Source organism: Melozone crissalis, unplaced genomic scaffold (genome assembly GCF_028551555.1).
Source record: "Melozone crissalis strain CALT ecotype California unplaced genomic scaffold, PUWL_Pcris_2 ptg000018l_1, whole genome shotgun sequence".
Lineage (NCBI taxonomy): Eukaryota > Metazoa > Chordata > Aves > Passeriformes > Passerellidae > Melozone > Melozone crissalis.
The window spans coordinates 24,482,626-24,497,757 of NW_026535796.1; the positions used below are offsets into that span (position 1 = coordinate 24,482,626).

General features: G+C 36.1%; 1 protein-coding gene across 19 annotated transcripts in view; it reads right to left on the bottom strand.

Moving 5' to 3' along the window:
• Positions 1 to 15,132, bottom strand: part of GPHN (gephyrin) — a 270,748-nt gene that overhangs the window by 92,927 nt on the left and 162,689 nt on the right. For 10 of the 19 annotated variants that reach the window (XM_054276494.1, XM_054276502.1, XM_054276484.1 and 7 more), the window contains 4 exons: positions 10,433 to 10,527; positions 8,270 to 8,336; positions 3,959 to 4,231; positions 2,567 to 2,674 (listed from right to left, as the gene is read on the bottom strand). In XM_054276494.1, coding sequence (XP_054132469.1) covers positions 2,567 to 2,674; positions 3,959 to 4,231; positions 8,270 to 8,336; positions 10,433 to 10,527 — 543 coding nt within the window. The remainder of the gene's footprint in view (positions 1 to 2,566; positions 2,675 to 3,958; positions 4,232 to 8,269; positions 8,337 to 10,432; positions 10,528 to 15,132) is intronic. The other 9 variants (XM_054276499.1, XM_054276497.1, XM_054276495.1 and 6 more) reach the window with 1 other exon arrangement.

A 15,132-nucleotide genomic window follows, 5' to 3' on the forward strand; every position in this document is an offset into this window, starting at 1 on the left:
CAGCAAAAATACACTTTCAAAGGGCATAAAATAAAAAAAGACAAAATGAAAGAAAGAATAGCTTCAAGTCTTCAAATAAGATACCTTTTAACTACTCTCCTTTGATAAAAAGCTGCATGCATCTTGATATGATTGTGTACGGGTCCATTACCCCTTTTATGTACTCCAAGACCCCACAACATGAATAACAATATTGCTTTTGGAAATGATATCATGATTCGCTTCTCCCTAGGTTTACTCTGGGTGCTCTAGAGTACCAGATACTTCATACCAGATACTCATACCCTTCAGGCAAGAAACATTTTTATTTCCTACCATATTGAGCAATCATTGCTTCTACAATTTTATCTGATATCACCTTTTTGTAATAAAAACCTCTCTCTGCAACAAAGTGACTGATAGAATCCCAGTTTCCCCTGAACTGCATGTGTAGTACTAATTTTTGCCTGTGAGAAAATTAAAATTTAAGTAAAATTTCAGCCATGATATTAATCAGAAAAGAAGCTGAAGATTAAGGGAAAAGATGATCACAGGCACTTAATTTCAGTAAGAATTATTTCCAAATCACTACCTTTAAATAAAATGTAATTACCAGAAAATAATTAATATATAAACCTATCTATATTGTAGAGAAAAATTTCTCACTGAGAGTATAAAGTTAGGTCACAGAGTACAAATTTTGCTCTTTTTCTAATATGAATGTGCCGTTTTGCTAGATAAATTAGCACTAACATTCTCTTTGAACCACTACAACCTGCTGAATTTTGTGAATCTACTAGTATGTCTACTCCATTAACAGAAACATATTAAAAAAATAACGTGACATGGGGAATTTCTCGTTTTTCTCACCTACATTTAGAGAGTTTTTGAATTTTAATATTAAAAAATAAATTTAGGCAATATAATCCTCTGATCAAGTCAGCTTCTTGTTAACTCTGTTAAAGAGTTAATAAGCCTCTGAGAAATTTCTGTGTGTCACAGAAACCTGGAATAAAGAAGGGCAGGACTGTTACTGTATTTTGGACAGACTGTTTTTTTAACTTTCACTAAGGCACACTGAGGATTTATGATTTGTCTCCCTAATATTTTTATTAATTTTTCATTTTCAAATAAACTGAATACAGAGCAGAGATCTCAAAACTTTAAACGGAGTACAGTGAAATTCTTAGTTCTTTGTGAAAATAGTTTCTGTTTGTACTAGCTGGAGTGGAAAACCTGTTGCAACATACTGACAAAGACAGAAAGTAAAGAGAGATGGATGAAAGTGATAGAGAAAGATATTCACCATATCCATCAGTCATGGCTTCTACAATTTTTATCTGACCTGGCTTTCTCTGGTGTACTTTTATTTTGGTTTAAATATTTCTGTTTTCATATTAGAGAACTTTGACAAGATCATTGATAAGAAAATGGAAAATATATGAGTTCTTTGTTCTCTTTTGCTCAGAACTGAAACAAAGATTGACAATGATGGTGAGGTGAGAAAATGCTCTCTAGATGGCAATTACTATGACTTTTATACAAGAGAAAAAATGCCTTAAAAACAAACAGAAAGTACAGCTAAAAACCCCAATAACCTGTCAAAAAAATAACCACTTTCTGCTTTGAATTTGAAGATCTGATTTGGATTATATAATGCATAAAACAATAGCTCTAGAGTCATCTGCAAAAGAACATAGAAACATGTATGACATTTTAACAGTGTTCTTCCTAGAGGCTAAATTATCTGTTCTACTGGTACTGAGTAATTTGGTGCAAATTCTGGTTTAGTGACCTCAACTCAAAAAAACCCTCACCAAAAAACAACAACAAAAAAACCACCCAACCATGTATATGTACTATATAGCTTTATCATCAGGTATGTGAACTTTAAAGTTTTCACATTTCCTAAGTGACTTTTCAAGAGACACAGAATCATGTTTTAAATACAGAGGCATTAGGCTATTTGATTGATGGTTTAAATTACTATTTGCCCAAGGGAACAGGTCCTTTATTACCATTCATTGGAATAGTTTTCTACTATTCACCAAAACCCAGTAATTTATAACAAGTCCATTGCTTCCTGACTCCCAGAGTCTTCTCTTTTTGGGAAATTCTACTTCTACACAGGAAGCAAAAATGAGGTAGAAACTGTAAGTCGTGAAAGCAAACTATGAACACCCAGTGCAAATGCTGTATTATGTTGAGAAAAAAACTGAGAGAAAAGCAGCAAAACAAGACAAAGAGGGAAAAGGTATCATTTCATAGCTCTAAAGCAGTAATTTTAGGAGATTATTTTAATTATATTCAATTATTGAGTATATTAGATGATAAAACCAGTGACTAATGAGAAACATAGGCTTTGTGGCAATTATTATATCTCAACAGTAAGTGACAACACACATGACCTTTACCTTGTTTAGCCCTTTATCTTAAACAGATATTTTCTGTAACATGGGCTCTCAAAGATCGCACAGATGTGTCTTTGTTAGAAGAAATAAATAGCACTGTCTGTGCATACATAGACTGGGAGGCAGGCAGAGCATTTTTAGTGTTAGTGCAAAAGCCTCTTGGAAGTGTCTCTTACCAGTTCTCCTGCACTGCCTGCTGTGTGATGGCAATAACTGATGAGACCAGGGACGGGCTGTTGACCTTTAGCCATGATAACAGCTGGACTGGGATAGGATGGATGCTTCTAATGCACAACACATAACAGCCATGAATACAGTGACAGGAAAACATGAAAGTGTACAAGCAAATGACCAAAAATGAATGAGGTGAAAACAACTGTGATACCAAAATGCCAAGCTCATATGAACACAGCCAGTTGAAATCTCAGGTTATTTCCTGCCTTTAAAAATGGCATATATTATTTATCTTTGCCTGCATAAAAAGAAATTAAACAATTTAAAATTTGCATAATAAAAACTGATACTTGCAAAAGATAATTACCTTAATTCATCCCTGCAAAGACATATGTAATCAGGATTTTCTGTATATTGGGAGATGATCTCCAGCTGCAGCTGTCTTAGAAATGTCAAGATGTCTCAGACCTGAATTCATATTTCTGTAGTTAGAATGTTGCTACTTTGGTTTAGAAATTGTTTAATATAATTTTGAGTTACTTAGACTTTCAATTCTCATAATAGGAATTACAACCACAACTTTTGGAGTAGATATGGAATAACGCAGTTTGGAAAAAAACTGTTTCCAAACACACAGGGATACATTATCTTTCCATTCAAAAACTGAATCCATAAAACTGAGGTAAATGTTTATATATTGTTTCAAATAGTACAAAGTTCTTGGGAAGATATTTAAAATTTGAATTCAAATTATTTACAAATTATTTAAAAATTTCAAATTATTTATATTTTCTTCTTTTGCAGTCTCCAATTTATTATTTTAGTTTGAGTAATGCTGATCTGTGATTATTGGTTAAAGCAAGGCTATAAAGACTTTATGATATTTAGTTTGTTGGCAGAATTTCACATCTTTTATGCAGACATGCACATTGGAATACAGTAACCAGGAGAGTTTCCTACTTAAATTATTACCTGTCTGTCATACTTTTACCAGTTTCCAGAAACTAAAATTTTAATTTCAAATTAGATATTACGGCTTGCAAAGTTTTGTTGTGATTCCTTAACATGCCGCCTACTGGACTGTGCATGTTCAGGCGTGTGAATACTTTGAATTATAAAAAGCCACTAAAACCAGTCTGTCACATCAGAATGGTATTATAAAACATATGTTAACACCAAGATAATAAATGATATTTCTCCCACTGGAATTTGAAATCACCTACCAAAACAGAATTCATATATTTTTATGAAGCTCTACTTCTACAAAATGTACCTGAAATAAATCTGTTTGAGACGAAGACATCAATGTAGAGTCATAACATGCAAATGAACATTGGTGGGAAGTGCCCGAGACAGAAACTGAAGGGTCTCCTAAGGAAAGAAGCCAGACTCACCTTAGCTGCAATGGCTGCTGCTGTTATATGTGAAGAAGAACTGTCCTCTGTTGAGGCAACTCCGCTATCCTTCTTCTCTTCCTCCTCTTCCTCACACTGCACTCCTTTGTCTTCTGTCTGTTTGTGAGGGCTGGTGGTTGGAGGAGGAGAAAGAGGAGGTGGTGGTGAAGGTAGATCTTCAAGCTCATCGTGTACCTCCTTCACTTTTACAATGGCATCCCGCAAAAGATCAATGGCGTGAGGTAGGGCTGGCAGTATAAACTGAAAGCATTCCTGTGCAGAACGAGAAGAGAAACCACTATGAAAAGCTACCTGCACCTGCAAATGGGAGTTTACTCTTTCAATATATTTGGGATTTAAGCGCATCTTTTCATGTGATCAGAAATAAAACCTACCATGTCCTTATGCAACTGCTCTTAAAAGATAAATGAACTCAGAAACAGATCTGGTGACTATTCTATAAATTTTTGCTTTTTTCATGCAAATACAGTAAATTGAACAACAGGGCTATTGCAATAAGCTAATACTGAAAACAAGAGTTACATTTCTGTGAATATGTAATACAGAAAACAGTTCACAGCAACTGGCAGAATGCTACAAAAATACAGAAGAAAAACATTAACTATATCCCTGCAGGGATATTAGTTTCAAATCCTTCCTATTATGCTCCCTTGCAATTAGACAACAATTCATAAGGGTTTTCATAATTATACTTTTATATAATTATATCTTTTTTTATTCATGGACGTATTTTACATACTGGAAGAATGACAAACTACACTGATGTCATTGTAATGCCATGTAACTAAAAAGCCAAAAAATTCATAAACAAGCTTTTTTTTAAACCTCTCCTTGTTCTATAATCTTACAAGCAATTAGAACGTTTATTTTATATGGGTGGAGAAAGCGAAACTGCAGATGCTGTGCAATTGCTCTTGTTCCATAATGGGCATACACATAAGTACCGTGTACAGCTACCTGTGCTGCTAAAATACCCTGGTGCTTCATCAGATTAAAGCAGCAGCTCAAGATGGGATGAGCTGCAGCTGCCTGCTCTGATCAGGGTCAGGATGAAACTCAGGCTTCTTAAGGCTTACTCAGTAAAGTCTTGAAAAACAATCAAACAACAGAGACTCCACAACCCTTTTGACAACATGCTTTGGTGCTTAATTACCCTCAAAGTGTTTGGGGTTTTTTTCAGTTTTGTTTTGCTTTTCCATTTCTTTTCTTTTTCATCTGGAAGCTACCTCATTCATTTTGTGACTATTGTCCCATTCCTCTGCCAGGCACCGCAAGGAAGCTTTCTCATGTCATTTGAGGAGACTGCATACAAACATTTAAATATTGGAAAATGATACCAGGGTCACAAGAAATAATTGCCATGGCAATGCAGTCAGGAACACACAGGTTGACAGAGAAAGCTGGCAATACTCCTTTTGTTGCCCTTCAGTTTTGTTTCAAGCATAGGAAAATTTTTAAAAAATGTATTCTGATATTTCAGATTATCCAGAAAATAAGTAATAATAATAAGTTCATAAATTGATAATGAAATAAATATTTTTCAATAAATAAAAATAATAACGTAAACAAAATAACAAGCAAATAATCCATCAGAAATTACTGGAGTTTATATATCCCACTTTGTTAGTAAAACACAACTCGCAAGCATTGCAAAGCTTCTAAACAAGAGCACATCTTTCAGTTGCTTCTTTACAAGTAAGGAATGACAAGTCAGACTACCTCATAGGTTTATAAATTCTTTAAACATTCAAGTTGTTAGTGCAAACAGCTGGAGTAAACCAGATGAGTACAAATGCTGTATATAATGAATGTATATTAAAACATATTCGTAAAGATAATAAAGATGATGACTTATAATGTAACTGCAAACTGCAGAGTTATTGTGCCTTTACAGTATTAATTTTAAAATGGTTCAAAATAATGAAGCATACAACCATCATTACTTTAGCAAAGAAGCAGATCTCAAGTAAGTGAGAAAGAACCATTTCTGACCTGACCAATAACTGTAATAATTGACTACTCAGAGAAGCACGTTCCCCCCTCCAGCAGTGAAATAAAGCCTTGCTGGCTTCAGTGTTAATGCCCAGATTCCCAGTAAGTCCTCCAAAAGCTCATGTTACATATGAAACTCATTGTTTTAGGCAACTGTTAATAAAATTATAAAATGTCAAAGACTTAATAAACATCTGGTCATTTCACACTTTTCCTTCTTCCATAACATTAACTATATTTTGCAAGACTAAAAACAAGCCAAAAAAACCCCACAAAAATGGAAGATTTCTGCAGATCTGGATTCAATGGTATATGTCACACAAATGTTCTCTGGTGAAAACTGCATGTTTGGCATGCAGTCCATTTTTGAGGTGAAGCATTTACACTGCTGTAATTTTCCATTAATATTTTATTAAAGAAATATGTATACTGCTGCAAATTCATAGCTTTAAATAAGCTTCTCATATGATCCTATTTATACAATGGAAAGGAAATTAGCAAGTGGTAAAAGAGAAAAATGAGGGAAATTCCTGGTGACAATCTGTCCTTTTTGGTTCTTGGGATTCAGTCTTTTATGGGCCAATTTTCTCCACTCTTCATCTTGAAAGTCTTTGCTCAAATCTGAGACTTTACAGAGGTCTCATACTAAAAGAAATCTCATACTAAAATGACAGGACAGATCATCATCATGACAGGAACAAATAAAAATCAGTTTATTACAAGCTTGCTTGTATGATGAAATCATAGGACTTTTTTCCGGTAGAATTACCTTTTTTATTACTTAACCCTATATCAAACTACTCTTAAAATACTTATTAATGTTTTTTTCATTTCTTTTCTTCATTCGCTTTCTGCAATTTACCTATCTTTAAAGTCTGATTGCCTCAGGACAGTGACAATTGCTTCTGTGGGTTAGGAGTGCTCCTGAACACAATAAAAACTATTAGAGATTGTAGGCTATTTCATCTCTCTCCTAATTCAGCAAAAGAAGTATTTACTTGTGAAATAACCTTCTTACTGGAACATGGCTTCTTTAAAATGGGGGGCCATTACTATGTTAAATACAGGTACATACATATGATTTCTCATGTGTAACTGGTTGAATTTCAGGAAGGTATACTCCCACCCCATCATCCTCCAATGCATCTTGTGTCTTTTGAAGGCTTTTAAATTTCCTTTAAATCACAGTCTCACCAGATTTCCAGAAATGCTGTAAGGAATGGTAGAATCATAGGAGGGCTCACACTGAGTCTTTGAACTGAAACACATCGACAGTGCATCTGAAGACCTATGGTGGCTGCTTAAGACCATAGTATTCAAAACATCTCCTCTGTGACTTCCAGGTGACAACCCATACAAATGTTGTTTTTGTATCTCCAGATAGAAGTCTAAGAAACAGGGATTTCAGAGCTGCTGCTAAACACATCAGTACTGTCTGCTCCGAGCCTGGGTACCACAGGTTTATCAGATGTGTACCAGGAACACATTTCTTAGAGGCCAGAGGTAAAGACATTCATTAACAAGGCCAGATGTAGTCTGAGTCTGGAAGAAATAGATTCTTGTGACTGATGGGGGACCTTCCTCAGCAGTCTTGTATCAGGTTGTACAGATCATTACTCAGCTTAGCAGTATTTCTGTGGAGAAGATTGTTTTTCTAGCAACCAACTATGAAGAAATTAGTGAAAGATCTAGTCTTACTAACACACACAAATCCCTGCTGGAGTTTAATTCTCTTCCTCCTCTCAGCTATAGAGTCAGACAGAAAGCATGCTCTCCATCCAAACAGAGCAAAATGCAGGAAGAAAACAAACTTTATAAAGGGTGAAAAGTCTGATATACCCATATAGAGAAGATTAAAAAACATTCTCAAACATTATTTCCCTTTCTTCCCTCTTGCTGATCAAAACCACAAATGCTCCAGCAAGTTATACCATATACTATGCATTCCTGTTCTGTATAAAATTGAATGATTTCTTGGAAGCTGGAGACAGCCCAGAGACAAGGTGCAGCTAATTAGAGAAAAAAGGGTAAGTGTAAGAGATCATCAGACTCTTCACTGCCTGCTCAAGTGGTTGCTCTCTTGCACTACATGTAAAGTTGTCCTGGTCACACACCACCTTCAATCAGAGTGGAGTGGGATGGTCCTTGGCTAAGAGTGACGGTGTGATAACTTTATATGAACATGCATTTCCATTCACTTTTGTGAAATTTGTTATAGTGGATACTTTCTGCCATTTGAAACAAGGAGAAGTGCTCATCACAGTTCCTTCCTAGCAGATCAGTAAGAACGTTTCTTACCTGTGACCCTTTCTTGCTACCTGGAAGATTAATTATGAGAGTTTTCCCTCTGATTCCACACACAGGCCTGAAATGAAAGAAACACAGACTGAAATTCTTGCATGCAACTATCTCCACTATCAAAACAAAAGGAAAGCATTTAAGATAGATTCTATGATTTATCAGATTTCGTAAACTTAACTTCCAATATATTTGCTGATTATTTTCTCATGCAAGAACTTGGGAGAAGCTGAGGTGAAAAAGTATAAAACAAGAATGACAGGGTCTAACCTTAATTTGACAGTATAAACACTGGCTAGACTTCCATCTTTTTGAGATCTGTGTAGCTCCCTTAATTCTACTGTTTACTTGTGCCAAGACATTATTTGATATAGTCCCTATTTGGTCATACACACGGTTCCTTTGCAGTGTAATTGATTGTGTCAAACACAATGTCCCTAGCCAGGTAAAAATACTAGAGTTGTGCCTGTTGCATTAATTCAAATAGGTTCTTTCTATTTAAAGATTAAACATAAGAAAAGCAGAGAAGAAAGTTACTCTCAGGTGAAAATTGTATTTATGCAATTCATATATAATTCTTCCTAATAGTTTCCCCTCTCCCTCAAGAAAAGGCAAAACCAACCGTCAAAGAAAATCCACATTTTAGCTAAATACTAAAGAAAAAAAGAAACAAAATCACAGAATTCTGTGTTGAGGTTGCAGAGTGGCTTACAAAAGCCAAGGTGAAAATCCCAGGGCTCGGATATAAGGATAAGAAAAATGCAAAAGGACAAGACTCAACCATGAAGATATGGAAGTTACAGTTTAGAGAAACTGTAGGACATTCTCTTTATTGAATTAAAACCTGAACTATAAGTGAAGACAGAACAGAAATTAAAATAATTTCCAGGTATGGCATTAGCAAAAATTTTGAGCTGAAGGACATGGCATGTTGGGTAGCCAAGTTCCCTAGATTTCTTCTTATACAAATAATTCTCAGTGATTACTATCATTTATTGGTTGCATGGCATTTTTTAGCAGGGTAACAAGTATTTCCATGACAGCTGGCACAATGCTCACAAGCAAATAGCACAGAGATCACTCTGTGCCACTAAATGAACTTTTGATATCACACTCAAGCCAGCCTGAAGTGTTGTTTTCAAATGGCAGTTTGAGTATTGCCTGACTCCTAGCCTCTCTTTTCTCATATTGCCTTCTTTCACACTATGTACCCCCAGTCTAGAAAGAATTCCAAGCTGGGGAATCTCTGCTGCAGCAGTGATGAGCCTGAATTAAAGAAATGTGTTCATTTACTCCTGTTGCAGTGGTCAAGCTTACAGAGTACAAACTCAATCCAGCAAATCCCATACGTGGGTTACAGTTTATGGCAGACTTAAAACAAAGGAAATAAGAACTGCCCACAGAGGGATAAAAATGGAATAGTGGAATTGTGTTTGGCAGACAGCTCCTTTAGTAGTCATATTCTTGTCTCTTCTACTCTGCTTTAAATATTTTTGAGCGATATAAGCTAAATGTCCAGTACAACCAACCAATAATCAAAAAAGGAATAAACCAGCAGCCTGAAACTCAAATTTCAGCTGCCAATAATCAGACCTAGTGGCTCAAGAGAGAAATGGAGCTGTCAAAAATTCTCAAGAGTGTGCAAAAATAAAAGTGCTTAGGAACTGCATTGCTGGCAAAAGTATTGTGTTTGCTTTCAAGAAAACCACACAGATTGTGCATGCATGACAGGGACCTTGAGAGATAAATTAACAGTATTCCTCCAGAGCTAGGGTAGTACAAGCTAGGGTAGTTTTTATCAAAGGGATTATTTTTGCCAAAAATCCCCATTTTAATACTTGATACACACAGAAAATTTCTTCACTCACCTCAAAATACAACAGTTCTAAAATGAAAAGGCATCTATTTAAGAGTGTGCATCAATATTACAAATAACCTGGCACAGAAAACACAGGAGGATACAGTCTCTAACACAGACAACAAAGGGAATTTAATGAGACAATGCAATTACCATTATTTGAATTTGGCCTCTTCTCTGAAGTTAAGACTTCTGGTCTTGATAACAATGATAGTCTTCAATGATTTGTGCTCAGTCATTGGATAACAATAAGTAATTCTGTGGAAAGAGTTCACCTCCTCATATTTTGAAGGAAGCAGCCTTACCTAGAGAGCATGCCCAGAGGTGTAACATTAAGTGATCCCATCAGCATTGCCAGGGCCATTCCTGGGGCTTCTCGCTCTATTACTTCTTTAGTGGCCTGCAATCAAATATTAATAACAAACTGAGTGAACAAGTGGAAGGATAAGGCAAAAATGAAACCAGCTAAAAATTAAGTAGGAACATCTCCTCATCCAAGAAATGTTGTTACTAAATTCTCAACTGAAACATGCTATAGAGTTTTCTTTTCGTTGTGTAAAAGCAAGGAGTTGGGATGAAGGACTGTTAGCAGCACTGTGAAGATTCCTACAGAGAGTTATGAAAAGTCAGGACCCTATAAATATAAAAAGTGTTAATCAACACCACAGAAATAACAAGTCAGCCTCCAACAGAAAGAAAAAAGTATTTGAGAATAAGCAAAGAATATAACTGCCTTCTCTTCCTCATCAATCTTGTGCATTTTCCTGTTGAGATTTTCCCAGGCATGAGAAGGATGAATCAGTCTGCGCAGAAGATAGAAAAAAAATTTGCAAAGGGAAGCCCATGTAGCAGGCAGGCAGGAAAAGAGTCAAATGGTAATGATAATGGCCAGAGGCTGAGGCCTTTCCTTTTGATCATGTCAGCAAAACAGCAGTTCCACACAGGCTGGTGGCTTCTATTCATAAGCAGTCCATACACAGTGAGCATTGAAAAGTCTGGAAGCAGTCTGAAAATTCTTGTCTTTTTATCCTTTTCCCAAACAGGGAATCAGATGGAAAATCATGCACAATCTTCTGTCCTTACTTCCTAACAGAAATTTTCTCAAATACACAATCTGTCCAGTCTCCCAACATCTAACTTAGGACACAACATCTTAAAGACAGGTTACAGCCCCATCCTCTCTTCATTTCCCCCACAGCAGCGGCTGTTCAGTGGATCACATTGCTTCACGCTCTGAAACAAGATTCTAACTTATTCAGCACACCTAAATTAATAGCAATAGTGATAAAACTGTGAAATCCATGGTAGAACATACAGCCAAACTACAATGCTTTGATGGTACAACTATCAAAACAGAAACAGAAAAGAACACCTTAAGTATAAGGACACCCTGAATAAGCTGAATTTTCTTTGCAGTTTGATATAGAAAAAACCCAGGCAAATTATTTTGTGGGAAAGATTCAATTATAAATCACATACTTGTACTTTTGTAAGCTCTTAGTTTCCAAATAGAAAACTAAAGCACTAGAGAAGGAAAATGACAGAATTAACCCAACATCATCCCTTAAAGAAGGACGCTTGCATGTAAGGGTTCTTACATGAAGCAATAAATAAAACAGAAAAAAAAAATCCATCAAGAGTACAGACATTCAAATGGCCATATTCTCTGACATGATCACTAGCTTTTGACATTTTTAAAGGAATATCAGAATAATAATTAATTAGAAATTAATATCAGTATTAGAAGACATCACACAGTGCTGCCATGTAAACCTTTGAATGCTTCATTAATAAACAAACTTGTAACGTATTCAGTTATGGGAAGCTGGAACTTTGGTTTATAAAAAAACAAGCAATTTTAATTTTGTAGCTGACACCACAGTCTCCTGTATTTCAAGCATAGCATGTTGGTTTTTGGATCTGCCATCCTCTACGCAGAAACAGAAAAGTCATATAAATATAACCCAGTGACTTTACACAGGGAAAATAAGAAGAAGTGAGCTTGGAATAATGTAGACAAAAATAAAACTCCTCCATGGAGAGAGATTACCTTAAGATACCTTAAGATTTCATACCTGCTGAGGTATGAAATCATCAATTACATTAAAAATTATTAAGACATCCATAGACCTGATGATTTTTATAATATAGAAGATAAAGGCATTGCAATGGTCAAGAGACACTTTGATGACCATGAAAAAGGTAAGTGAAACGGAATTCTGAGTGTGCATACATAGCAAGTCTGTATCTATGCCTTTTCATTTCAGTTAATACCATGCTTCAAAGCTATTCAAAACTGTTTTTAAATATAAAGTGCATTTTGAGATTTATTTTCTGCCCTTGAGCACAGTGACACTTTGAAGATATCATTAGTTAAAATTCTAAGCAGGCTTCAAAGGTAGTACAAGATGCAAGACAGTCCATGAACAACGATCCTGCAGCTCAGGGATTCCTTCAATGAAATTCAAGTCCATTCTCCAACTTCACAAGAAAAATGACCTTCACAAAATGTCACTGCTAGCAGGCAATGTGATTATTAAAAATGTATAGACTAAGCAACAAAATCTGAAAGGGCATGAAGTCCAAGCAGCAGTACGATCCTCAACACAAGTTTCTAAAAATAGTTGTTTCAAAATATATATGCTTATGTTTATTACTGCAGATGGACCTCCACAAACAAGGAAATGTTTCCTGTTTTCATGTTTACAGGCTGACTGGACTGGATGGATGTAACAAAAAAAAGCTGCTGCTAAGCAAACCACTGTTACAGTGACATCTGCTCTTGAAATTAGCCACTGCATAGTCCACTTCTGGGATGTCCTTAAATAACATGACTTAACATGTGCCCTGAACAGGAGCTGAAATCACCATCATACTGAGAAGCAGACTCTAAATTTGCTGTATGTATATGAATGAAATCAGCAATGCTGCAATCTGTAACAACTTTTTGTTTCACCTAACAAGGTACCAAAGTCCTGGTGGCCAGATTTTCTCATACTTTTTTCAGTATTTTTTGCTTGCAGGAAGGATGGAAGAGAGATGCCAAATCTAGATTTTCTTCTGTGTCCAGTTCAGGAGTTAACTGCTGGGTACCATCACCTGCCTCCATAGAAACTATTAAGGAATTAGTGACTCAGCACCATCACATTTTACCAGTACTCTAGCAAGGCTGAATTAAGGCTGTTCAATCTTGTTTCATGGGCAATTTTTTTGCTGGTGGTCTCACCATCAGCCAGCTGTTGCATGCTGCAGGGGGCCATAGTGTTGGCACAGGATGAATCACAAACCAAGGCTGCTGCCCTCGGCTCTCTTACAACAGCAGTGATGACACAGGCAGATGCAGGAGAAAATGATGTTTTGTTCAGAGCTGTCACACTGATGTCTTAATCAGGACTGAAGCTTTACATTGATTCTTGAACCTGAGGCTGGTGACTCAGGTAGGTGGAAAATACTGGAGCAAAACTGCATAAAACACTAAAATAATACCAAAAAGCGTCCCCAGTTTCTGATGGACAAGTTGATAGTGCAAAGAAAACAGGTCCACATAGCAGGGAGGTGGAAGAGAGGGGTTCCACAGAAACAAAAGTACTTGAAAGTAAAAGCCAGAGCTCAGGAGAAAGACAAATGCACAAAGTCCAGCTTGGAGGTTGCAAAGAAAGGCAAGGTTTGTAGTTTAGATAGGACAACGGAATGTGGGAAGAAGGAATCTAAAGCAGAAAGGCAGAATTGCAGGAAATCCAAGCAGTAGGATTTTCAGAAAGGGAGATATGAGAATAGTGTGAAGGCAAGTGAATGAAGTGAATGGGATGAAGAAGCACAAGAAGGTTAGAAACTGAGGATTTTTAAGTTTCCTTCAAACCCAAACCATTCTATGGTTTTACAAAGAAAGGCTGCCCAAGGCAGCTTTGACAGAAAATAGATGAGGGACAAACTCAGGAGAAGCAAAATGGGAAGACAAGACATGACAGAAGTGTCAGGACGTGGGGTAACCATGGAGAGAGACAATGGGATTGAAATAAAATGCTAGTTTCCACTCGAAAAAGGAGAAGTAGGGACAAACAATTTAATTATTTAGGATTTACTAAGAACATCTATGAAAGCAGTATTTCTTGTATTTCATTGATAAATGAATAAATGCAATTGCTTTTAAAGCACATTTTTGATTGTTTACAAAGTGCCTTTTTATTGGAGTTAGGGCATTATGTTCCCAAACCAACTGGTGTATTTTTAGATATCTTTGACGCAGTTGCGGTTGCTTAACAGATGGCTCACTGCCAATTGGTTTCACAGAGTTCTCTGCTGCTTCACTGCCTTTCTTTGCCTCCACATAAATTGTTAGTTCAGCTTCTAACCTGTGGAAACCCTCCCAGGCAGTTATTGGAGGATATAACTAATGCAGACTGATTTAATTGAAAGACCTAGGACTACTCTTCTGGACATGTTCAGAAACTCCTTATCTTTGTCTTTCAGGTACTAAGCATAGCAAAAGTTGACCTCAATAGTAAGCAATGATCTGAGACATTTCATATACACTGCATCTGGTTTTAGGCAGTAATATAGTTTTACTTCAACTAAAATGCAAATATGAGACTCAGAAATCATAATAAATTCAATTAAATCAACAGAGACTGCTTCTGTGGAAAATATTATTTGTTGAATAAGTTAAAATCTATGACTCTGCATAGTATATAATAGAGCTATAAATGAAAATTAATGGACAAATTTGTGGATAATTTATATTTAACAGACTACAGCATTAGCATCAATAGGATTTAATTACCTATTTGAGCTTTCCACTAAAAGCTGAAATCTTGGAAGGGCTTTACCAAAGAAATACCTATATAGCCTCTGCAACAGAGCTCACAGACCACAGAAGAGCAAAGAAAAACTAGAGAGATAATCAGTCAAATATGCAGCAAAAGGGTTGGTCACGTCCGTCAACCAGTTGTTTAAGAAGTGTGCACTTTAGGAATAAAAATTGCATCTCTTATCCTGGAGATGAGAT